Source organism: Meleagris gallopavo, chromosome 2, assembly GCF_905368555.1.
Source record: "Meleagris gallopavo chromosome 2, MGAL_WU_HG_1.1, whole genome shotgun sequence".
In the NCBI taxonomy this organism is placed as follows: Eukaryota; Metazoa; Chordata; class Aves; order Galliformes; family Phasianidae; genus Meleagris; species Meleagris gallopavo.
The window spans coordinates 20,251,451-20,277,298 of NC_139405.1; the positions used below are offsets into that span (position 1 = coordinate 20,251,451).

Sequence of the window (25,848 nt, forward strand, 5' to 3'; positions counted from 1 at the left end):
TGCATACTGACTCAAGCTTAAAGCAGCCTGCACGGTTCACACAGACAGCCCCTGTTACAGATGTGAAATGCTGAGGTGACGGAGCATTTCTAAATGTCAAAAAGACACAATGCCAGCAGGAGAGAGCACAGACTTTGGGTTGCTTTGACAAGTAGGTGAAGTGTTCCACTTTGGTGACATTAAATCTAGCATGTTCTACAAACTGGATCTCCAGCTGAGGGATTCAGAGCAAACTCAGATAAATGTATTAAAATGGCAACACGCATAATTCAGTTGCAACCCAAAAGAGTGAAAAAGCAATATTCTCAAAATCACAGATCAAAGGAAAAAGAACACTTCAGAAAACATTCTTAAAGCAGAGACTCACTTTAATTGCACTAATTTGCTGCTTAACCGTATGAAATAATGTCATCATGCTCCACTGTGAAACAAGCTACTCATACGTTATTAATAATTTCTGACCTCCACATAATTCAGTCAAGTTTTAGGCATCTAATCTACTTTGTATCTGATAGCTGCTAGACTCTCTCTTTTAGAAGCATATGCAGTACTTTTCAATTTGAACTGCAGTTAAAGGATTTATCTGCACATACAAACATCATATTGTCATACTGTACATATTTTGACTTCATTGCTAACTTTGGTTATCAACTTCCTTACACTAAAAAAAAAACAACCTGACATGAAAAACTCTCTTACTTTCCTCTTTCACAGAACATTAATCATATAAGTTTGATATTTCTGTAGTATTAAAATGTTTTCTTTTTTTTTTTTTTAAACAAGAGGTGTTCGAATTAGTATGACACGATTTTCAAGAGAGTCCTGGCTGTTCCATTAGAACAGTTTCTTACTTCTGTTTGTGTGTGTATGTGTGTGTGTGTGTGTGTGTGTGTGTGTGTGTGTGTGTGTGTGTGTGTGAGAGAGAGAGAGAGAAAGTAGAATGGTAAACTTTCTTCAATTACAAAAAAAGTCTAAATAATAATAATGAGAAAATACAGGAATTAAAAAAAAAAAAGTTAAAAATTCAGCTCCCATGCCAAAGAATCAACCCCATCAACCAAAAAAAAAAAAAATAAAAAAATCCAGTTTAAAAAAAAGATTAAGCTTGTTTTTTGGAATACTGTCCATGTATTTTCTTGAACTTTGAATACAAAACCTCTTCACCTTTTCCCTCCTTGCCTGTACCTTGAATGATCAGCCTTTTATGTCAGCCTTAAGAGTTCTGCTGGTGAAAAAAAAAAACACTTCTCCAAGACTTCAAATCTAGTGGTGCCAGGGAGGCAGCAGCTCGTTTCATGTTAGTGAAAAGTGACAGATACTGGAAGAAATCTCTTAACCCCATACAGGATATAACAACCAAAACATTCCTATGTAGGTCTTGAAAACATGCGTTTTCCTCTGGGATGATGGTTCCCAGAAAGATAATATGATAATTACCAAAATATTTTGAAGTTTTTAAATCGTTTGGAATTTTGTTTTGTTTGAGGAAACTTTATGAAACGAAGCTGACAGTTACGAAATATCCCATGGAACTCCAATATGCTACAAGAATTGCCAAATACTTTATTTTTTCCTAGAAGTCCTCTCCATTATAATCACAATTTGAAGTGCCACTGCCTACCATTCTGTTCTTGTTTTGACTGCCATTCTAAGTGGAAAATGGCAATTTACACCTCAAATATTATTTAAGAAACATGCCTTCTCAGCCAAAAAAAATCATAAAAAGAACTAAATTAATGCCAGCTTGAGACTTTTTTTCCCAGTTGCATTGCCACCTAGGCACTGAGAAGTGGACTGATGTAGAATTCTTCCTGCTTCATGACCCACCACCAATAACCAGAACAAAAAAATGTCATATGCTAGAGCCACAACAAATTCAGATGCTTCTGTCAGATGAAATACTTATGTTCTATAGGACAAGCTACCCTACAGTCTTTTACCCCATTACATGGGTAACTCCATACACTTGCTTAATCTCTGTTTAAGGCACTCAGCCTTTCTAAATGTTTTTGAGTGATAGTGTTCTGGATGAAATCTGTAAGTGACATTGTACAAGTGACATTTAGTGTCTATGAGGTAGTTACGACTTACCTAAAAGAAAAAAAAAAAACAGGTCAGTAATCATAAAGTCTGCAAACTAATTTGTTAACTTGCAAAAGATTCTGCATGCTTTCTCAAAATTAAGAAGGAAACCTACTTATTCAGATAAATATTATCAGCTTTATTGAGTACTTGCAGAATCAGTTTTCCTTTTAAAATAGCTGGAGGCCTCAGAGCTGAACACAGCACTGCAGGTGGGGGCAGAGCAGAAGGGGACAATCACCTCCTCTGGCTTACAGGTCACACCACATTTCATGTTGCCCAGGAGACTTTTGGCTTTCCAACCTGCAAATGCTTGCTGCCTGCTCACATCAAGCTTTTCCTCAAGCAACAGCCCCAAGTCCTTCTCCACAGGGAATCTTTTCTCTGCCCAGCCTGTATTTGTGCTTGGAATTGCCCTAACCCAGGCGCAGAACCTTGCACTTGGCCTTGAACTTCGTGAGGTTCACACAGGCCCATTTCTCAAGTCTGCACAAGCCTCTCTGGATGGTATTTCTTCCCTCCAACCTGTCAAGTGCACAAATCAGTCTTGTGCATTCTTACCACCAGACATCAACAGAGTACATTAGTCCACACAAAGAAGATGAAAGTCAATTAACTTATTGTCAACTTCGTCTCTGACAAAATAAAATCCATTGGCCATGTTAGCCTCACATGATGATAGAGGTAGTCTCAACCTGTTCCCTTTAGCATCTTCATTACAAGTACAACTCCAATTCCTACACTCCGAATCTCTAAGTCAATAATATTTCAGTACAAGTCTTGTGCAAATTGCTCTAAAAGAAAATAGAAAACATTCACAGAATTTGATAGCACCATTACAGCAGAATTTCAGAATTAAAAATATGCTTAAAGACTATGAAAGGCCATGAGGTATAGAACAACATAATTCAAGGGCATTCAATAGAAGGATAATGTGTTTCCTGGTAAAATTAAAAAAAAAAAAAAAGAACGTAGAAACAAATTACGATATCAAGTGGTCCACAAATAGAAATCTGTGGAAATTTTATAATGAAAGTAACGATGAATGTACTCAATGTTCCAGTTAGAGACAAGTGGGCTATTTCACATAAAGTATTACAGTAAATATCACTAGGTCTTCATACACAATTATTTTTATTCCCTGCCATGCACATGCTTCACAGGAGAGAAAATTTAGAGCACCAAGACTCTTTGCTTCGAAACAGCATAAATTTTTGATTTGGTGTAAGTCAGAATTTGTTCCGAACCACAAACTCCTGAAGACAAAATCAAAAGAAAAACAATACAAGGAAAGAGAGAAAAAAAGTCAGAGACATTCAAAAGAAATATAGAAGCATCGCAAAAATAGTTACTAGGAGCTACTTCACCTAAGACTCAAACGCTGGGTGAGCTTGGACTCATGCAATGGCAGTAACTTCAGATGGGACATGGAAGATGCCCACATCATGCAAATGTCTGCTACCTGTGCTTTCCTCCAGCAAAATAGCTCACTGACATCAGCCCTGCACTTCTCTCCTCATCCTGCTGCTGCTATCTGATGGAGTAAGCTCATTTCTATTACCTCTGCCCGACACAAAGGCACCAGAACTGGGAGAGAGGCACCTCTCAAGTGTTGGTTGTGTCATTTATGGGATATGCTAGACCTTCCTCTTATATTATAAAATACATATAAAAAGACAAATACATAGCAAACAAAGCACAGAAAGGTACAACAATAACAGAGAAATTCAGTGGTAGAAGCAGAAATCTGGAAAAATGTGTTGAAAGCCAAAGATGCTCACAAAAACTGTGTTGTATAACAAAGCAATGAGACACTAAAGTACTCCTGCTAAAGTAGAAATGTTCAGCAGACTAAAACACTATAATTCTTCTTGTATACTTCACGGTCTGCAAGGACAAAAATAGTCTAAGATTAGGTAAAGCATCTTTTTGACAATATAGCAGAGAAAAAGAATTAAGATGCATAGAGAGAGATAGTCCCACCTCCTGTCTGTAGCTTGCTACATGCTCTAAGGTTCTTCAAAGGACTTGAGACAAATATGATGAAAGGTAAAATTGGAAGAGATGGGCTAAAACGCTCTCTCCCCCACACACAGAGTTGGGTCTATACCCCCTACCCACAGATAAAATAAAAGCAAAACATAAATAATTGTGCAAAACATTATAAGATAAAGTTACGAGAAAAAAATTACCTGCAACATAGTCACCGAATCCAATGGTAGTTAAAGTGATTACAACAAAGTAAATTGCATCTAGTGTGCTCCAGCCTTCTATGTGCTTGAATATAACTGCAGGAAGAGCAACAAACAGCACGCAGCCAAAGAGTATGAATATTATTGTTGAAATAATGCGAATCTTTGTCTGACTCACGTTCCATTTCTATGGAAGAAAGAGAAGGGGAAAAAGAAGTAACTGTTGTTAATAAAACTGTGCTGCCATAAATAAGCACGTATTACCCAATGTGAGCATGTTATAGTTCTCAAACAGGAAAAAAAAATAATAATCAAATCATGGTTTTAATTTGAAAGTGTTTTCAAAGCAAACATGACTATCCTAGGAAACATTCTGTAGCAGGAAATGCAGGGTAGGTCTTTACTCTTCACTGTGAAAGGCTTTGTGGTCTGGGTGGGTGGTATGTGTAACACGCATTGATGTTAACAGCTGATCATGCTAGCTTTGAATGAGGGCTAAGTATTTGAATGAGCTTCAAGTAGTGTTTGCACTTGAGATGTCTGCTTTTTTCATTCATAAATACCTAATTAAAAATAATGATTTTAAGAGTATTTCTCTCTTTAATCAAATATGAGGGCTGTTCCACGGCCCATTACATCAGAGGTGGACATTAGTGGTATGACAGTAGAGGACAAACCTTCCAGACACTATTCCGTTACATTCTATTGCTGTGGGACAGACAGCAGCAGAGGAGACTTCTGACAGAAAGACTTCTGATGTGGAAGCGTGTGTGAAGTGAAAGTGTGTCACTGAATTCCTCCATGTGAAAAAAAAATGGCAGCCAGTGACATTCACCAACACTTGCTGAACAGTTATAAAGACCCAAGAGTGGATGTGAGCACAGTTAGGTGGTGGGTGGTGCATTTCAGCAGTGGTGACAGCAACGTGAAGGACAAGCCATGTTCCGGATAACCACAAATTACTATGATGCCATGAAATGAAAAGCATCTCAATCAGTTCATCCACACAAACTGGCGGATTATGACAAGGGAACTGTGTGCTGAGCTGACTGTCAGCTTTGATGCATTTGGAACAATAGTTGGCAATTTTGGAATATCCCAGAACTTGTGCCAGGTGGGTTCCACAAATGCTCACACAGAAACAGAAGGGCTTATGGACGACAAGTTGCTGCATTCTTGCTGTATGCATACTGATATTACAGGAAAGGAAAAAAAGAAAAGAAAAAAGGAAATCCATTATCCCTGTGAGCAAGAGTCTAGGAAACCAAACAAATTAGTCTGATAGCTTTTGTACTCTTAAACAAAAACTGGAATTCCATTATAATAAAAAAGTGAAAAGGATAAAAATAAAGTGTGCTCATGGAATGTTCTTACCCTTTTTAGCCAAATCTCAATCAAAATTGCTGCTATTCATCAGTAACTTATTGGGATTTGAACTGATGCCTTCAAATTAAAAAAAAGTGCTTTTTCTTAACACTGTCTTTCAAGCTACTGTGTATGAAATGAACTTCCTTTGCTATACTTTTAGGTACGTGGTTCTTAAAGCTGCAGCTTAACATTATCAATATATGCATAAGTCTGTTGAGTCTCTTCCTCCACTTAGGCTGTGCCACTTTGCATGGAGTAACTAAAGATTCACAGGCCTGAGAAAATGAAAGACATGAACCTTCATGCTCTGGTAAGTTTAACTGAAGCTGCAAATACCTCAAGTCCAATGTCAGACAAGTGACAGCAGGTTCTGTACCATTTAGGCCATCCTGCTACCCCGAACACACAAAGCATTAAACAGTTACAGACTGGTAAATCTGGAAATATTCATATTTACAGATTGTGAGCATTTCTTCTTCTATGATGCCATCTGATTTTAAGAACTGTAGTTTTAAACTCAGACACCAGAGATGTTTTGTGAATCAATGCAAAGGAACAGTAATTGCCGGAAGTCAACACTACAGCTCAACCCCTCTTTTCCCCATGTCCGTGATTTCCTACCACATACTGCATTACAACATTTAAAGGTAAACATCACAACAAGTTAGGAGCATTTTAAAGGCAAAACAAAAATAAAATGTTTTGTTCCTCCTAATCATCAGTATTACAGAAAATGTTGAACCACATCCAACTCTCAATAAACAGTGTTCAATATGTTCAGAGTTTGCAATGTTCTCCCTGCCTTTTCTAGACATCTGGTTACAAGGATGGGTTGTACCCTGTGCATTACACATGTTAAATTTAGAACAATCAGCCAGCATACTCACAACAAAGGTATCTTCTACTTTGGCAATTCCTTTTCCAAAGATTGTCCCCAGTTGATCTCCAACACCAGCCAAGAGAAAACCAAACAGAGGAATTCCCAGTAAGGCATAGATGATACAGAATATCTTTCCACCTTGTGTGCGTGGGGAGATGTTTCCAAAGCCTAAATTACAAACAACTTGAGATGTTTAAAAAGAAGTTACACGTATTACATTACACATTTGTAAAGGACTACAGGAACAGAACGGTTGCAAACAAGTCCTATTAGGTTAATCACGTGACACAGAAGACATTGTGGAAAAAAAAAAAAAAATCAAATGAAAATATGTTGTTAAATCCTCCTTGAACTAAAACTAAACTGCTGTACAATTCACTTTTTTAATATTCTCTACATACTACAGAGAAACAAAATCTCAACAGAAAAATAAATCATATATACACACACACACATTATATATACACATATATATTTATAAATTACAACAACTTTCCACATCTACTAGATACAGTTAACATCATTTGGTTAAGATGTGCCTTTGCCTCTGTTTCCTGCAAATGCCCATAACTGGACTTGTAATTTGAAGGCTGCAGTGCTCTGAAACAAAACACAGTTTTCCTTAGAATATGCTGTGTCTCGAAGTGAAGCAGCCTGAAAGAAACCATTTGGATGAATGAATTAGAAATCTCTAAATTAAATGAAATTACTTTGAGTCCTCATTATTAAAGCCTCAGGTTAAAATAGTTGCAAACAGAGCTTAGAGAAACAGTTTTTCCAGGATCCTCTCCATTTGAGAACTGAAATGATTCTGTCTTCATTGATCACGTAAAAATTACACCCTTCCTATGTCTGTGATGCCTCTATTGCTGCTGTTCCACGTAAATTGAGGAACCCAAAATACAATGAGCTCAGACATGTGGCATGCCCTCAAATGTATCCCCCCAAGATTGGCACTTTAATGATTTGTCCAAGGTCGCACTGTTTCTGGAGCATCATCTTCGTTTTCAATTCAAAGCTGTTTTTTCCTACTCATGTTCTGGGGAAGCAGTAAGGCATTAGTAATAATACAGCATGAGTTTTGAAATTATTCCGCTGTTCAGAACAACAGTGTGTACTTTGAAGGAGGGCAGAGGGAGAACTCATGAAGGGAAAAAAAGGATTATTTTCTATGGATAAATTAAGCAAAAGCTTTTAAAGGAATTACTTTTTTTTTTTTTGTAGAAAAGAATGTACAAAAGATAAAAAGCAAAATATTTTAGCACATAATTGAGTCATCCATGTCTCAGTTTTTGTCTTTAATATTAAATTTTGCATAAAATATACTTTTCATAAAAACACTAAAAGCATTCAATGAACACCCAATTTTCCTTTGAAAAATCTGACAGATTTTACAGATTTTATCTGCTCTATTGAGAACCTGCAGTGTCAATTTTCTTTTTAAAATAGCATACTATTGATGCACACCAACTGTAAGCTTCCATAATGCAAAGCACATTCAATGAATATCTAATTCCTCAGAATTTTTATTTAACTATTTTGAGCACATGGGTTTAAAATGGATTTCCCTTCAAGAAACTTATTTATATTACCTTAATTTTTGGTTCTGTTCCCACATAGGTGGGCTAAAGAAAAGTTCTGGGTCAAAACTTCCTCAGCACACAGGAGACAGAACTGCCCCTCACTCAACTTTGTTACAGAAAAAGAAAACATGACTGGAATACATTTTACTCCCAGATATTTTGTCCTAGTATCTGCTTAGAACTGCTAATTGTGATAACAATAAATGCAATGTTATAATGATATCAGTTTAATTAGGTTAAAAAAGTGGGGATAAATGGTTTTTATTAAAATTTTACCAAAATAAACAAAGGACAAAATTATATACTCATGCAATCATAAAAGTTGTAAAGACCACAAAGATCATATCGTTCAACCATCAACCCATCACCACCATGCCACTAAGCCATGTAAACCAATATGAAATAGGAATCATCAGCTACAAGCCCTGGAACTCATAAATTTTCCCTGCAGAAATATCAAGACAAGAACCTGACTCACTCTAGGTGACTAAAGTCAGAGTGTCTTTAGAACAACCTAGTATTCTTCTCTAAACCAGAGCCAGGGCTAAAATTACTGATTATTATAATTCAGGAAATTTCAGCTCCATCGAGTTCACTCTGTGCCTTCATGCAGCAAGCAGGAAAGACCCTTGAGTTTTAAAATAAAATTAGCTCATCACCAACCAAAAGGGACAAACAGATCCAAACTACTCTGTTTTCATAAATATCTCTGTTTATGCAGCAACAGGAGCTTGAATAGCTGCCAGAGTGTAATTCCTGCAGAGTCTTAACGCGATTCAGAACCAGAGTCTGGATACACCAGATTTATAAAACTTGTACTGGCGGATCTGGAAACAGCTCTCCCTTCTCTTGGTGTAAGAACGTTATTATTCACTTGCTCCACAAAAATGGTACCATAATGGTGACAAAATATCAGCCCAGTCAACCACAAGTCAAGCAGGCAATTTTTCTCGCTTTACTTCATAAAGCAAACTGGCACTTTCTGTGCATCCCAAAGCTATTACAATAGATGATTACCACTACAGCGTACTTCTCATCTGCTGCTAATCACTACGAGAACAAGAAGTTCACGTTCAGCTCTGTGTATTCTTGCTCTAAATCACAGGTATACTTTGCTTGAGGTAAGGATGGGCCACTTGTACCTTCAAACTGTTACTTTTCTTCCATACACAACATTAAGAAGGTCTTGTATTATTAGTTTTTTTTTAAAACAAACCTCACTAACACATTACTGGATAAAATAACACTCCACAGGCGGTACAGCCTATCTCCACCCAGCTGCTTGCTGCACACTGTACAAGCGACAGTGTTGTCATGACAGGACATGCTTCAATGAACTGATACACCAAGGAGCTTCCATTATGTTAATCATACTTCTTGGAGCAACATGTTTCGTAACAGCCTGCTGCCACACACCACAGCCTACTTCTTGAGTTACCCAAATTGTCCTTACATTCTACTCTCCCAGTTTCTCCAGCAGAAATCAAATCCATCATTTATGTAAAGAGAAAGGAAGCATATTTATATTTCATACTGTTGTTGTAATTCCTGAGGGCTTTGCCGGAAAGGAAGGAAGAAGAAAGAAAGAATCATTTCTTCCTTAGGAAAGGCAGCAGAATTCTGCTGCTGAATAAAACTGAAGGAAAGCTTCCCTTCAGGCCCGGTGCCCAGAAGAAACCATGGGCCCTGCAGCTCTCCTGTGCAAGCAGAGCAATTTTCACCTTGCAGAATGGGTCAGCTTCCCTCAGGTATCATCAGTGCTGTCTTCATGCTGTCCTTCCCTGACACACTTCCACAACCAGGGGCATGATCTACCCTTCTAGTCTCACCAAACCCCTTTCATATCCTGCTAAATGCCCAGCACACCTCTCACACGCATGGAATTTGTGCATTATGTTGTCTCTGACAAGTGTTGTAGACAAGAATTGCATTTTAAAAGGCAGCCTGCAGAATAAAGAATATAATGCATTTACAATGGCCATATGAGTAACTGCTCCACTCACCAAAATAACATACCCCATGGTTTCAGCACCACAACTCTTACAGCCTCCAAGATTCAAGTTTAGATAGCTCTGGGAAATCCTTTAGTCAGCTATACAGCCCAAAGGAAAGGTATGCTAAGCCAACCAACCAAACCAAGACTTTCATAGGAATTACTCTTCCCCCTCATCCCTCCCCCACAAAGTTTCCCATTTTTTATATATTTGAAAATGAAGATGTCTAACATTTCCAACTGGAACAGATCAGCTATTAAGTAGAAATTAGTAGCATTATGCAAACTACAAATTCATTACAGGTTTTGAGAAGAGTGCTTGAAACTTCTATCCCAGATTTTTTCTTATGACACAATAGTTTCTCTCTTAAAATTGAGAAGACGCACTTCTGTTCAGGTCTAGAAATAAGAACATCTTTGCATTCACACCTTCAGAAAAAGGAAGATTGCAAATTGATTTAAAAAATACATCTTCTGTTTCAAGTAGATAATTTTTTTTTTCCCCTGTAGTTCACTGCAGCCTCCGTCTTTCAGAATGCAGTGTTAAAAGAATAGACTTCTGATAAATACACGATAGTGGCTCTGAAAGTTATGCCTCCAATTTTATTATGTTAACCCACTAAGTCAGAGGTGGATTTTGATGGTATAGCAATAGAGGTTCAACCTTCCCAGCAATGTTCCAATACGTGTTGTTGACATGGGACAGATGGCAGCAGTGGGATAGTTTGACAAAATGGTGTCTGACATGAACTACAGATGAAGCAAAGTTGTATCAGTGAATTCCTCCACGTGGAAAAAAAACTACACCCACTGACACTCACCAACACTTGCTGAATGTTTATGGTGACCCAACAGTGGAAATGAGCACAGTAAAGCAGTAGGTAGTTCCTTGCAGCACTGGGGACGGTGACATGAAAGACAAGATATTCTGGATGGTCGTACACAGCTGTCACATCACAAAACGCAGAGCATCTCAATCAGCTCCTCAGTGTCAATCAGCTAATAGTGGTGACTAATTTTAAAAATAACACTTTGTACGCAAGAACTTGCTCTTATTAAACAGTTTTATTGTGCTTTTTGAAGTATCTGTTGTAGTTTCTACAGAAATAAGCAGAAGGCATTACTTTTGGAGTAACCTACATATTTTTACTGATAATTCTTAGGCAAAGCAGGGCACCTGCTAATAAATTGCACAGAGGAGATGCTGAGCTCCTGCTATGGAACCAAGTGGTCAGATCCAAGCAACTTGGCTGTCACGCAGCAGGTGGCCACACTGCTGCAGGTTCACATCCAGCCTGACTGCAGGCTCAATTACAGTGATTACCCTTTGGAAAGGGAGAACATGTGTTTTGATACTGAATGTCATATTGATTTTAAGGGATCAAAATATGCTCTTTCTGGGCCCTCAGGAGCTATCTGATGGAATCTGTATGAAAGATATCTCATCAAATTTCTACTAGCTGAGATGGTTTTTCCCCCTTTTGGAGTGCCATTTAGACTCAAGAGATTAAAATATATGCCTCATCACCAGTGCCCAGGCAAAGATGCACACTTATTCACAGATAGCGATTTCTTTTGGTAGAAATTGGTCTGGACGTGATCAAACAAGAAGATTGTGAGTGTGTACCCACACTGGCTCTGTCAAAATCCCTGCAGATAATGCAGAAAATTTAAAACTTACACCTTCATGTTCACTACACAGTAACTACTGCATTTGTTTGTTTGTTTTTTAATCACCTATTCTCTTTCTCACCACACTCTTTGCTTTCAACCTCTGCCCTACCCTCCAAAATATGCTTTATGAGTGTACAATCATGCCATACAGATTTACAAATAATGTGCCACATTCTTTATGACCTTCTTAAGTTCAGTATGAGGACACTTCCAGATCTTCCATGCGTTTATCCTCCCAACGTTATTAAGTAGCTAAAAAAATTGATATTTCCCCTTTTCATAAACATGTAAGTGAAGCACAGGGAAGTCCAGAACTGTAGTATTTAGATCCCTAACTCACACTCAGTCTTTGGCCAAGAACTACACAATGACTTTACATTGACCCTGACCTAGCTGAAGTTTGGCACCTAAAATCTGAGAACCTTCAAAAAATTTATTCAAGCCCAATCAGATAACTATTGAGAATACTTGCATCCACAACCTTTCCTTCCTGCACAGGCTTATGTGCATGCACATATACATATATATTCAAGAGTACAATGCAAGATAATTTGAAGGCTGAATAATGACCAAGAGAATTTTTTGTGCCTGTAATTGATCTAATCCCAACATGGAAGGGTCTGATGCAGTAACAGAGGTGCAAGTACATCCATTTCAAACTGTGGTCAGTTATGAAACTGCAGATCCATCTTACTCAAGTTAGGCATAATTTCTGTACTGGTCACTCTGGCTCTTAAAAGCCATTTCTCTTAATAGCTTCAGTGAATGACTCAGGAAAGCTGTTGTCACACAGTACTGCTATTTATTTAATATCAGTGGTCAGCAAAGCACTCCCTTCGGTATTATCTGGATTCCAACCTACATATTCTGGCTTTTAGTATTAATCTATAATTCTGTGTCACTACAACGTCAATATATCATTTAGAAGGTTCTTGTGTTCTGGTTCAAGCCTAAAAAAAGCCTGCATTACCATCTCCTGTTCAACTATGGATAATAACAGGAAAACCTAGAATGATGTTAATAAAATGTGTAATACTCAGAAATTGACAAACAGAGTCTAATCTCCTTTAAGTAGTTTCTTTTCATCTGCATTCCCTGGAAGCAATAATCAAATCAAAGCAACAACTTTTTAAAAGAACGGGCTATAGGTATTCATAGGAAGTAAGTTTCCTTCAAATCCAAAAGTGCTGTGCTAGAGGCGAAGGAGCCTTGCAAGGAACTTCTCAGTACAAATGCAGTAGTTGCTGATATATTCAGTAATCCACATACGGTTGCAAAGAAAATTTCTGAAGAAACTGAGTAACAATTGTCGGAAATTCTTTAAAAGCTTAGACATCCTTTCAGGTAGCTCTCCCTCTTGGTACAGTGTACCTCATTCATTCACAGATGTCACTTTGCATGGTGAAGTGCTTCTTGCCAGTGGTGGGACTTCTGTCCCTTTTTTAGTTCTCTTTCTCTGTGAGTTATAACTCATAACACTCATTCTTCTCCAAATACATAAACATCACCAATGTATTAATATAATACACTGACACAGATGATCAATGAAAAAAAATAGTGAACTTTAAACATACTGGCAAAAGCTTATAAATAGAATAAGTTTCTGGTGCTGACTCCAATGGAAGTCTAAAATAACCTTCTTCAGTATCTTTCCTTGTTGCTTACTGTAAGTAGCACTGCAAATGCATTACCAAGTCCTTACCAAGTTAAGGACTACAGCAGACAAACAGCAATAAATGAAGAGCTAAAACATGTAAAGTCTCCACCACTCGCCCTTTTTATCTAGGAACATTGCTATTCACAAATGAGAGTATCCAATTTCTCCGGTGAAACTGGCTCTGTGCAATCAGTTTTCATCACAGATATTCCGCAATCCCCTCTGATTTCAGTGAATCAAACTTCAAGATGAACTAAAAATTTCAGTCCTACGCTCAGCAGATTCTGAGTTCCAACTCTGTTCAACTGATGCAGCTGGCCACTACGAATGGGTGATGATTTGACCTAGTAAAGATAAGACAAGCTCGAAATGTCTTTGTAGCATTAAACTTTTCTTCAGACTCCCTTTTTAGCTTAAAGGGGGTTTCACCAGTTCAGTGTTCAGAAACACAAATACTTGGCAGCTTTAATTCTGAGAGAAAAGAAAGATAAGGCATCTTCTACATTTCTGATAAACTACATACACACAGTCCATATATCCAGATCCTTTGCCCTGAATCACAATTAGGCAGAGAAATTCTGGAGGAGACTGAGCAGGCTGGAAGACATGGGTGGATGGGACGCGCCATGAAGGGGAACATACTGCATTGCACATATTTATCCAACTGCACCATTGCTTAAGTTTAGTAAAGCAAGCAGAAAGGAGGGATTTTCAAGATTAAAAAAAAAAAACACGTTTAGAAAAAAAAATATAGTAACTTCCACCGACTTTATGATATTTATGGGTTGTATTCCTGACTCAGCGAAGTCAGCATATGCTTATCTTTAAGAATACATTTAATTTTATCTCTATTCAATAAGCATTTAAATGCCTGAAAGCATACACATGCTGTCAGCGCCTATATCTGCAAATCTGGAAAAACACGTATACTTTATCAAATGAAATTCTTACCAGATTTCCAGCAGTATCATGATGTTGCAGAAATCGGCACTGGAAATCATTCTGCCACAGGTTCTCTAGTTGCCCAGAATTACACACCGCACATCAAAAAACTACTTTGTTATAATGCCATTATCCTAACAATTAAACAAAGTGCAATAACAAGACTGCAGAAGTACTTAAAATCCTTCAGAGGAGTAAAGCTTGATTTTTCTGCTTCCATAGTGTGCAGTTTTTAGAAGCCTTAAGCTATGTAGGTATGGGTGTTTTTCCCCTGTAACAAATGCTCCAGCAGAAGGAGGAACCTGAGCATTGCGTGGCTCAGCAGCACCCTACCAATGCCCAGCACAACTCTGCCTTCAGGCAAACCACTTGCTAAGTTAGCAAAGTGGGGAGTCTCACATCATTCTTTGGAAAAGAAAGAAGTGCAAAGATGGAGAAACGTAGAAAAGAACAAATGTAAGTAAATACACGATAAGAGTCTGTGCTTCTAACTGTAAGTCTCCAACAGAAAAATAATTTCAGAGTGACAGTTTTATACGAAATAAACTGATAAAAAAAAAGTGATGCAATGCAAAATAAACTCCAAAGTTTGCACTATTGTACAGCAAGGTTTTGGGGGGTTTCCATGCCAAGCTTGCCTTTGACAGACACCAGTGTTACTTACAATAGACAGCAATTTCAGCCAGTAACAAAAACCACGAGCAATCCTTCCCCTCATACCTTGCTTTTACATGCATAGGTAGGTTGTGACATTTCCATAAGAAAATGAGGGCAATATTTCAGAAATCTCTACTTATCCTACACAGGGAAAGAATTCAAAATGGAACAGAGCACATCAGGAAGCAGAATACTGCTTTCAGGTAAAGGCCTCACACTTTATATAATCCTTCATTTCAGTTCAAAATGGAGAAAAAGACATTAAAATAAATGCACATAAAAATGAACCATGTGTAAATATATTTCCCAACTATTATTTTACTTTTTCTCTTCCCTCCAGAACCCTGGGCTAGATTATGAACATTTAGTTTAGACTAAGCCTTCCAGCTCAATAAACAAATTCAATTGACTTTCGCTTGGATTATGGGATGTGTATTGCCTTCTGAAATTAGATGCAATGCCATATGAGTTAGATAGATAGATTATGAGTTAATTGCACCAGCTAAATCTACTCAAAAAACTGAAGGTGTTTAAAAAAGGAGGGGTTTTTTATGACTTAGTTCCTGCTTTACAAACCTTTTTACCCATACACCAGTTTTAGAACACAGAAGCACCAATTTGCTTCCCTCCACTCCCCCTCCCAATCTCTTCTTAAGTGTCAGTAGATCTTGTAAAAGCAACATATCTTTCTTTCAATCTAAGGACAATAAGTCTTAAAAGACTTTTAAACAGCTCTACTCCTGGTATGAAAAAAGGATGCTTACATTAGGAGTATATCTTATGACCTTATAAAACCTTAAAAATTAAGAAGTAAAAATAGAGGTAAGAGAAGTAATATTCAATAGTTGTTTTTTTTTTTTTTTTGCTGGTAACAGATTGATATTTTCTATTGTTATTAAAGCACTGTGAAGGGCACTGCAAAATAGAATGTGACAATTAGCTTCACTGAAGGTTCCCACTAATCCATTACTAACAGAAATTAGCAAATAGTAGCTTAGACTCATCTTTAGTTGAAGGAAATGTTTCAATGTTTTAGTTGAAAATTCCATTATTAGTCATTGCAGTTCAAAATAGCAAATATAAATGGAATTTCAATTTCTTCATTATATTCAGGAAAAAAATCCTATATAAAGAAGCACTCAAAATTTTCTCCTTTTTTATATAAAATAATATTTGTCAGAAAATGAATGTGTTTTCTGTGGTTTTGTTTTTTTTTTTTTTTTTTGCTTCACTCCCCACCCTAGAATTATTCTGCAACAATGTTCATGTACAGTCTCTGGGTCTTTAAGACACATAAGGCATTTACATATATATTTTTTGTTTTCCTTATTATTTAGTGAACTATTGTTGTTTGCAAGCATTTCCATCCTGAACAAGCATTTGTGCTTATCTCACATGCCATCCTGATGGGACGATGTGAAAATTCAGACATTAGGCTTCAAGGTTAATAGACAAAAATAAGTTGTAATACTCTTCTATCTCTTCCAAAAGGTTTTGTAGTCATTTAGGAATATATGACTCTGAAGAATCACACACCTATAGTCCAAACTACCAATATTGAAGAGTTTGTAATGAGAAATATGTTGCATGGCAATGTCTTCAAATTTATTGGCAAATAGTACAGCTGATAAAATATGTCTGCAAAAGCTATGTAATAGCTTTCAAATGGAAAACAATGCAAAAAATAAATAAATGCACTTTTCCTGAATCATAGTACTTTCTTTTCATTCAGCTTGAGCAAGAAAATTAGATAGCCAGTTTCCAAATATGTAAGCAAATGACACTGTCTCCTATTTAATTCGTAAGGAAGCACCACTGAAAAGGTTGCTACTCATATAACTGCAGTTGCTTTAGCAAGCAGGATCTTATTTTCTAAAGGAAGCAGAGCAGAACCTAACTGGGAAAAAAAGTGAAAGTGTCTAACAAAAATCCCACCTATAAAGCCTAAACTCATTTGTTTCTACTACAATTACTTGATTCCACTGCACACTATTCATTCAAGTGAGCACCATAATTCTTCAATTGTAACAAACTTATTACTTGCAACAAAGTTAATTATCATTAACTGAAGTCTAAGCATGGTCTTGCTCTAACCAACACATCTTTCCTGGGATCAGAAACACTTGTTTGAAAAAAAAAAAAAAAAAAAAATCCGTACAAGTTTACTGTTTCAGTTTCATCTACAGACACAAAAACAGAAGACAAACTGCTTAATGTCACTTTATTTTTTCAGCATAGCTTTGTGACTCTTCAGAGAAGAGTCATCAAATGAATTCTTCATGTTTACACACAGATCAAGAACAGATGAAAGCTAAATTTTGATACATCTATTTTTATCACTAAAGACTCAGTGGGATTCATTACTGTATGCCTTGTGATTCCTTTCTTTCCTAAGTGATCACATACATAAATGGTATTTTATCGTTCTGCATATCAACACAGATACATAAAAGCAGTTTTGAACTCTTAAATTCCCAATAATGAAAATTCCACTGTATCCCAAGCGTTAGAGTGAGAAGTCATTCCACCCAAAAAAGACCACAAGATTAGTAGCTTTTGTTTCTCTGTGAAAACAGACATCAGCTCCAACCCAAAGGATGAAGCTTTGGGACTTAAGGATTCTCCATACTATAATTCCTGAAATCAGCATTCTGAGCATAAGAGAAAATATATTGCCACTGCTCACATAGCAAGAGTGATAAACCAATGAATGGAACTCACAGCTCTTTCAGATAGAACTGTTGGCAATTTATGTTATTTCACAGCTAAATACTGGAGCACTACATGCATTCTAAGTAGCTTCTGATATAGAAGTGTGTATGAAGCAAAGATATGCAATTTCTTCTATGTGGAAGAAATGTCACCCACTGACATTAACTGACACTTACTGAACATTTCTGGAGATCAAATAGTGGCTGTAGCATAGTGAGGCAGTGGATGGTGCATTTCAACAGAGGCAACGGTGGTGTGAAAGATAAGCCATGATCCGGTCAGCCATGCAAATTTTTACAAGTGCAGCATGCAGGCTCTTGCTCATTGCTGGTGAAAATGCATAGCTAATGGCAGTGACTGCTGAAAAACAGTGTTTTGTAGCTGAGAATTTGCTCTATCATTTGCTTTTTTTTTTTTTTTTTTTTCCAGTTTCCGTGGAAATCAAATAGGAGGCATTACTTTCAGAGCAACCTAGTAAATAAGATTGGGGCTCTCATGCAAACAGGATAAAGAAACACAGGAAATTCATAAGTATTTTACATAACAGCAGCCTATTCCTTCCTTGTAATCTACTACACTCAGATAATATAGCAACAAAACAATTAATTAGGCACAACAGATATATCTTCACATCAAGAAAATTGCTCCAGATGATCATACTAAATCAAAGTGTTTGAGAAATATAACAACTGTTACTTGCATGCTGGTGTGTTTATTTGAAGAAGAAACACCTTTCCAAAAATACGTTAAGGCTAAACTGTGAACACTTCTGTTTTCTACATATAATGGGCAAAATAAGCACATGGACAATACGGAACATAGAATCCACATATATTGGGCAAAACACAAAGATGAATAAACAGATGAAATAATGACCCTGCACTCAGAGAGACAGACTCATACATCCAGAACTGAAAAACTTGAATCAAGTTATAGAAGGCAGAATTCTCATCATGGGTAGATAATACTGGCCAATAACCCCACATACTGGATAGAAAATCTGCAAGTAGAGCTCCAAAACACAGTTACCTCCATTATGAGACACTCAGGTACATGGATATCATATAATGCTTCTCATGGAGCATACGAATCACCTTCCTCATATCAAGATTTTTCCCAATTGAAAATTTCAAATCATGAGAATAACCGTAAGTACAAGAATACTGTCACAATTTTCTTTGAGAAAATTTTAAAGGTGAATTATTTTCCATGAGACGAGCAAATTTTCAGATGCATGCACTGACACACACAAAGGAAAAAAAATATGGGCAATTCTAACTACGCACTTAGCAAGTTGCACTGATCCACAGAATTACTAAATAGATAATACCAATCCAACTCCCAACCCAACAAAGCATTTTGTGAACTGGAGATAACTGTGTTTAGTATTATAGACAAAATAACTGTCTCTTTCTCAGCTCATTTAAAAAAAAATAATTATCTATTGCATATGACTAAGCCACTCAATACTACTTCTTGCCTCCTGAACAGTAGCCTCTAGATGCTTATTTTCATCTATCAGAAGAGCTGCAAAATTATAAATCTGATGTCTATGGTGGAGAAATACAATCTGTGCTTAACAGATGCTGGCATGGGGTTTTTCTGTGCATCCTCTCTTCAGCTGAAAAACCACATTGGTGCCTCAGCTATGTCATACAGCCCTGTACTCATAACCACTGATAAACACTACAGAGTTCTAAATGTTTATTAGTGCACAACCAGCATTTCCTTCAGCCTTCTTACGTCAGTTTCAATGAATCGAGAATCCAGAACCTTGAAAATTCAATTGAGCAGTTTAAGCTAGGAAATACAGATGACTGATGAACTCCACATACAAATATCTTCAGGACCAGAAGTTTTCTCCAATCATCTTCTCCTTGCATACTGAAATATTTAAGCAATGAATAAACGAGATATTTATTCTTATTGGGCATCAGTATCTTAGGACACGGGCTGACCTGTAAGTGTCCAAATCAAATTTTTAGGATTGGAAAAAAAAGTTGCACATTCCTTGAAATGGCTGTTCCTTTTTTTTTTTTTTTTTTTTTTTTTTACCATCTCCCTCCTTTTAACCCCCCACCACTCCCAAGCAGATTTGCGAAATTAAAAAAAACTGCAAAATTCTTTAGCTTAACATGAAAAAAATATATATAAATAGAGCTCCAAATTGGATATATACTCTGGTCTTTGGAAGTTCTGTAATAAACTTAATTAAAAATATGACAACACAGATAATTTCCTAGGAGCTCTTATAAACAAATTCAGGTATTTAAAATTCCTCCACATTATTCATGCTGTAAAAAGAAAACTAGACACACTGCTAACTCCACTCCTCTTCTTTAGAGAGGCCACTTTTTTCCAAAGCATTTTTAGGTAGGCACAAAGGACAAGCTTCAGTCACTTGCCTTCATCTGATTTTACCAGAAACATCATTGTTTCTGGCTTCATCTACCATCACCCTCCTGTCCTTAGTTATCACCCAACACTAAAGAGGAATAATGAATCTTCCAGCCAAGTGCCACAGGAATTCTTGACTGAGAAGGCTGGAATGAGAAAGGAATTCCAAAGCAGGAGGAATAAAGGCGTAAGTTTTTCACCTGAGGTTACTAAGCAAGCTTTCTTTCATGTGCTTCCACACTCTATTCCTCCCCTTTGGAGAAGCACAACAAACTTGCAAGCCTCACAAAATGTAGATTCATTAATGTTTACTGTATGTACTGTATGCAGTTTTCTTATACAGTTCTCCCTAGCAAATGACTGATCCATGGTATTGTAGCCAAACATCAGAAAGTAGTTTTCTTTTTTTCTTTTTTATTTTATTTTAAACACACAAGGCATATATTTCTGGAGATCTTTTGGTATTCCTGTGAGGTTATTTTAAATCCTAGTATCGCTGAGCAAGCTGAGATATGTTATAGGAACACCTGTAACAACATAACAACAGGAATTAAACCATTTCACTGTTGAAGCAATAGGCCTGAAACCTCTCAGTGGAGAAGAACCTTAACAGGTTGGACTTCCTACATTTTTAGCTGAGGCAGCATGTGCAGCACTCAAAGTACCACAGAGGTCTCAAGGCAGCAACTATGCATCTATCCAAGTCATTGGATTTGGTGGAAGGCATCTAAAATATAATAGGTTTGGGTTGCAACTGAACCATCAGTAGTAGCTGACTGTTGAACCTGCATGCTCTGAAAGACACTAAGTCAATAGAAACATTATTTCCATTAAAAAAGTAGAATTTTGTCAGGTACATAAAAGGACAATGAAGAGCAGAGAGCACTGAAGCAGTATCAAGATATACTCACTTAATACTTAAATGAGAAAACTAGAATGGCGCTGTTCTGGAGAAGTACTGGACTGTAAAGCTGTGTAACACAGTGGTTGCTTCAGTAAAACTCTCTTTACAATAGAGCCAGTTCGAAAGTGATTTTTTTTAATATTATTTTTTCTAATGTATTTAGATTTGTATTAACAAGGAACACTCCACAGAAAACACAAAATATCACGAGTACATAAAGTACACACCACTATCACATAAAAAAAAAAAAAGAAATAGAAGAGTGAAAAAATCTGAGCTAGGAAGCACTAAATCCACTGGTCAAAACAAGCACATCATCTTCTGCCCTCAGAATCATCACTCCACCACAACAGTAGGTCACACAGAAGCTTCTCACACTCGAAGTCAGAAGCACAGATGTTTCTAGACTCAGTACCCAATGTTTTAAACATATCTTTCACAAATTTATTATTTTTAAAAGTTCACGGCTGGATAAGATTCCATCCGAGAGAGCAAGCTTAAGAGAACAACCAGAACAGGATGAAGAACGCCCACTGAGCTTCCAGACAGCTCAGAGAGAACATTCCAGCTTGATGCTTGTAGTAGGTATCTCCTCTTTGCAAATTCTCCAAAAGCCACATGCCAGAGACAGGCATAACTCCAGCTCCTCAGAGCTGAAGCATGCTTTGCAGTATTCTGTATCTTCATCAATCAAGTATTCACCATCCCAGCTGCTTTTCCATCTTTTTTTTTTTTTTCCACCAGTTAATAAAAATATCTGTGGGAGCATTTTCATGGAGGACTGCTGTTGCAGTTTTCATTCTGTCTCTGCGTGACTACTTAACAACATGCTGTTCTAACAAGCATCTGGTAAGCTTTCACATCTTGTGACAACTTTCAATTCATCATTCCTATATCCCAGCTGTATAGAGATGTGCATTAAGTAGATCACAATTTTCTGTTTTGAAAAACTCTGAACTTCCTGAATGTGTGTCGGGATGACAATAATGTAGTTCTACCTTTACACCCAGCACACAAGCCATCTTACAATTGCAGGAGCGAATGGCCAGCCAGTGGCAAGCTGTAATGATGTAGAATTACAAAATGGTTTGGGTTGGAAGGGACTTTAAAAGCCCACTCAGTTCCACCCCACTGCCGAGGGCAGCTCTGCCCCCCACCAGCTCAGGCTGCCCAGGGTGCCAATCCAACATGACCCTGAGTGCCTCCATCTGTTGCTCTTCTGAAACTCATCACAGCATGAATCCTCAGCAAAGGCACGCAGCCTACTGCTGCATGCATCCTGGCTAGAAGGGAACTTACACATGCCCAAGGCTGTCAGGCTGCTTTCATGATGGATGATGGGAAATGGTTTTAAGTTGAGGGAGGGGAGATTTAGGTTGGATGTCGGGGGAAATTCTTTACAGAGGGAGTGGTGAGATGCTGGAACAGGCTGCCCAGAGAGGTGGTGGATGCCCCGTCCCTGAAGGTGTTCAAGGCCAGGTTGGATGGGGCCCTGGGCAGCCTGGGCTAGTACTGAATGTGGAGGTTGGTGGCCCTGCATGTGGCAGGGGGGTTGGAGATTCATGATCCTTGAGGTTCCTTTCAACCCTGGCCATTCTCTGATTATGTGTCACACGCACATATGCACACACTTCCATCAAACGCAGAGTTCAAAAAGAGCAAGACTAATGCTACCCAAACATTCAGATGGTTCATCTCAAAAAAAAAAAATAAATAAATAAAAATCAGATGATAAACTTCTTGATGAGATCTAAACATGGGTATTTTCCCATTGCTGATCCATTTTACAGATAGTTATAGGGAAAGACATTTCGTTTCTTTCTCTGCTAGACAGAGTACAGGACAAGGCTTTCTTAGCTAACCAGAGCCTGCAGACAGGATGTCTCTACTGTGGAAGCTGATGCAATGTGATTTGTCTTGATTGACAAACAATATTGAATGCTTCATTATCTTCTATGAATCATCTCTCTAAATTTACTTTTTCTGAACTTGATCTCTTGATTATGGAAAGAACAATTCTATCAAATTAGTCCCTATAAATTACCGCTCAGAGAAATATTGGACAATCACTAAGGTTGAGATGCTCTAAATATCCAAATATGAAATGTAGTTAAAGATTAGAAAAAAAGAGAGAAATGAGGAGCATAGATGGGTGCCTACAACTCCACTGTCAGTGTCATACTTGATATTTGCATGATGATTCAGCAGCATATCGTTATGAAAATCTCAATTTTAAAATTAAGCAGGAACAATAAACATTTTAAGTGTTTTACTATAAAAGTGGGGATATGTGCTTGAGTATTTCCAGCATGGTACAAACATGTCCTAGAAAGGCTAATAATAGCACTTCCATAGTCAGAAAAATGGAAGAACATAGTGAGATATTGTGATTTAAAAAAAAAGGTAATGCCTGTTAGTGGAATATTTGCCACAATGAGAAAAATATTTATGCTAAATGAGGCCTTCCTCGGCTATGCCCAAAAAACTTTCTGTTCTTCCAGCTGTTTTTTTACTATACTCTAGTAAGGTGCCTATTCCCTACAAATGTTCTCTCTTTCTATAGAAAAGTAATTGGTTCATTACTTAGTTCTAATCATCATCATGAAACAGAAAGCCTAACCTAGAACTCGAAATTATTTTTCCTATTGTGATCTCTAGTATTTTAGAGTTTGATTCATCTGCCAACTGCAGTTCCTGCAGCTTCGCCCTTCAAATGAAGCACAATCCTTACTCTGCAACACAGTCATGTTCTTTCATACCAATGAAATATACTGCACAAAATCCCAAATTTGTACTGTACCCTTCAACACAAAATTCAGCCTCTCACATTCAAGTAATGAATCTGTCCATGCAAATGTTCGTTGCTCCTGCAATACATCTACAAAAATAAAAAGCAAGAAAAATGTTGGTATCATGCCCCATGTGCTAGCTCAAAATCAGCTGCTTTAGTAGAAGGAGGCAGATGTTTTTTCCCCTTCTTTCTGCCAGACCTAAGAAAAACACTACTGCTAACACCACAGCTTCTGTAGTACTTACATATCTTTAACCCTTTCATTTCAGCATCTCCACTGTATTTTGATATTACCACCCTCCCAGTAGCAATTGCTCAATTAAAGTGTTTGCATTTCTGATGATATCAATTCCTTTCTTCGTTTACTACAGTAGAATCATGCTGGCTACTGCTCCTTTCATCCAATCCTTAGAAAAGCGTATTTTCAAGGCTGCAGGATTAAAAATGAAGAGTATAGAATATTGACTTCTTCGAATCTTCAGACTTACAGTGGACAAAAGGGACTATCAGTTTAGCTAAATATCTAATCTGTATTTCATATTTATAGATTAAAAAAATCTGAACAATTCAAGAGCAATTACTAATCAGCACTCAGATGTTCAGCAAAGTTCAGGGTAATTATTTTGCCAGCAACAGTTGCAAGTGCAGGCTTAAAAGCTATTTACAAGGATGAACAATATATTAATAAGAATCTGTCATAAGCCATTGCGAATTTATAGATTTGCAGATTATCTGTGTGAAGAGAGATCACCTCACAGAAAAATACAGCATTTCAGAAAAATTGCAAAACCAGTTTTTTTTTTTTGTGTGTGTCATATAAGAAAATATCACTTTGGGGCTCTGTTGAATATCAATAAATTCCATAAAGAGATATCAAAAAATTAAAAAATCCTCAGTCATGATGGTGTATAATGGAGCAATGAATCAGATAATGACTCTTGATCTAGTAATCACATTTTCTGCAGCCAGTGCTCAACCAGAGAGCATACAGATACATGGTCGGAGAGGTTCTCCTTCCTCAGGCTGAAGAAATTACACTTTCCAATTGCAGAGTCCAAATGTGGAGCAAGGTTTACACCCTCTAATTTATACCCTTTCACATTCACCATTCTTTCTTGTGAGGAAAAGAACAGAGCGAGCCAGAGAGCAGAAGTTTCTTTGCCTCCCACAGGAGCACTGCCATGCATGAATTAGCATCTTCAGATCCATTTCAAGAGTAGAAAGGGCTTAACCTACTGATGACACTGGCAGATTTCAAAAAGCAAATCTAAAATTAGACTCAGAGTGCCAGCAGGTCAAATTGGTGCAATTTTAGAGTGGGTGCTAGTGGTATGTAATCAAAGACCTTTTTAAGCTATTAGAATCATAGATGTTGTTTCCTAGAGGGAATACCTTAAATACCTTGGAAATGTTACTTACTTAAAAAGCAGAGTCATAGGCTCTAATAGCTTCTGATTTCACCTGCTCTTATTTAAGTACAAAATTATCAAGCAATATTAAAAGATCCACCATTATATTGAAAAACAGATTTCAGTCTTCTTAAACTAGGCTGTTTTTTAAACTATTATTCAACTATCATGTGGAATTAGATTAAAGTCTATACAATCATACGAATCCTTGATGAAGGAATTTTTCTTAGTTCCGTAACTAAACTTAGCAATTATAGCTACATACTGTGTGGTATCATCTAATGTGTCATCAGTTAAAGTGATCAATACGGACAATTGGAATACTTGCTCATGCTGGTACTATAGCTGCACAGAGCTTGTGGTCTAAATCAGCAAGACAGACAAAGGAGGAGAGCAGTCAAGGGATTCAAACAACGCATCGCGAGCACCACGCTGGTTCCTCAATCATTTGTTTGCTGTGATGCAGCACACAGCAAAAAGCCTCAAAGGCATGTGAACTGAGGTTGTCCATCCATGTTTTCCTCCATAGCTGCTTTTGCGCCATACTACCCAAAGAACACAGATAGTCATGACCAACACATCACCCAATTACATAATTTAAGAATGA

The 25,848-nt window shown here is 37.3% G+C and overlaps 1 protein-coding gene across 3 annotated transcripts in view; it reads right to left on the reverse strand.

Annotated features, from left to right (window-relative positions):
• The window catches only part of KCNK2 (potassium two pore domain channel subfamily K member 2), a 120,318-nt gene that overhangs the window by 20,112 nt on the left and 74,358 nt on the right, over positions 1-25,848 (reverse strand). For all 3 annotated transcript variants that reach the window (XM_085219243.1, XM_085219244.1, XM_085219245.1), the window contains 2 exons: positions 6,530-6,690; positions 4,275-4,461 (listed from right to left, as the gene is read on the reverse strand). In XM_085219243.1, the coding sequence (XP_085075369.1) occupies positions 4,275-4,461; positions 6,530-6,690 (348 nt within the window). The remainder of the gene's footprint in view (positions 1-4,274; positions 4,462-6,529; positions 6,691-25,848) is intronic.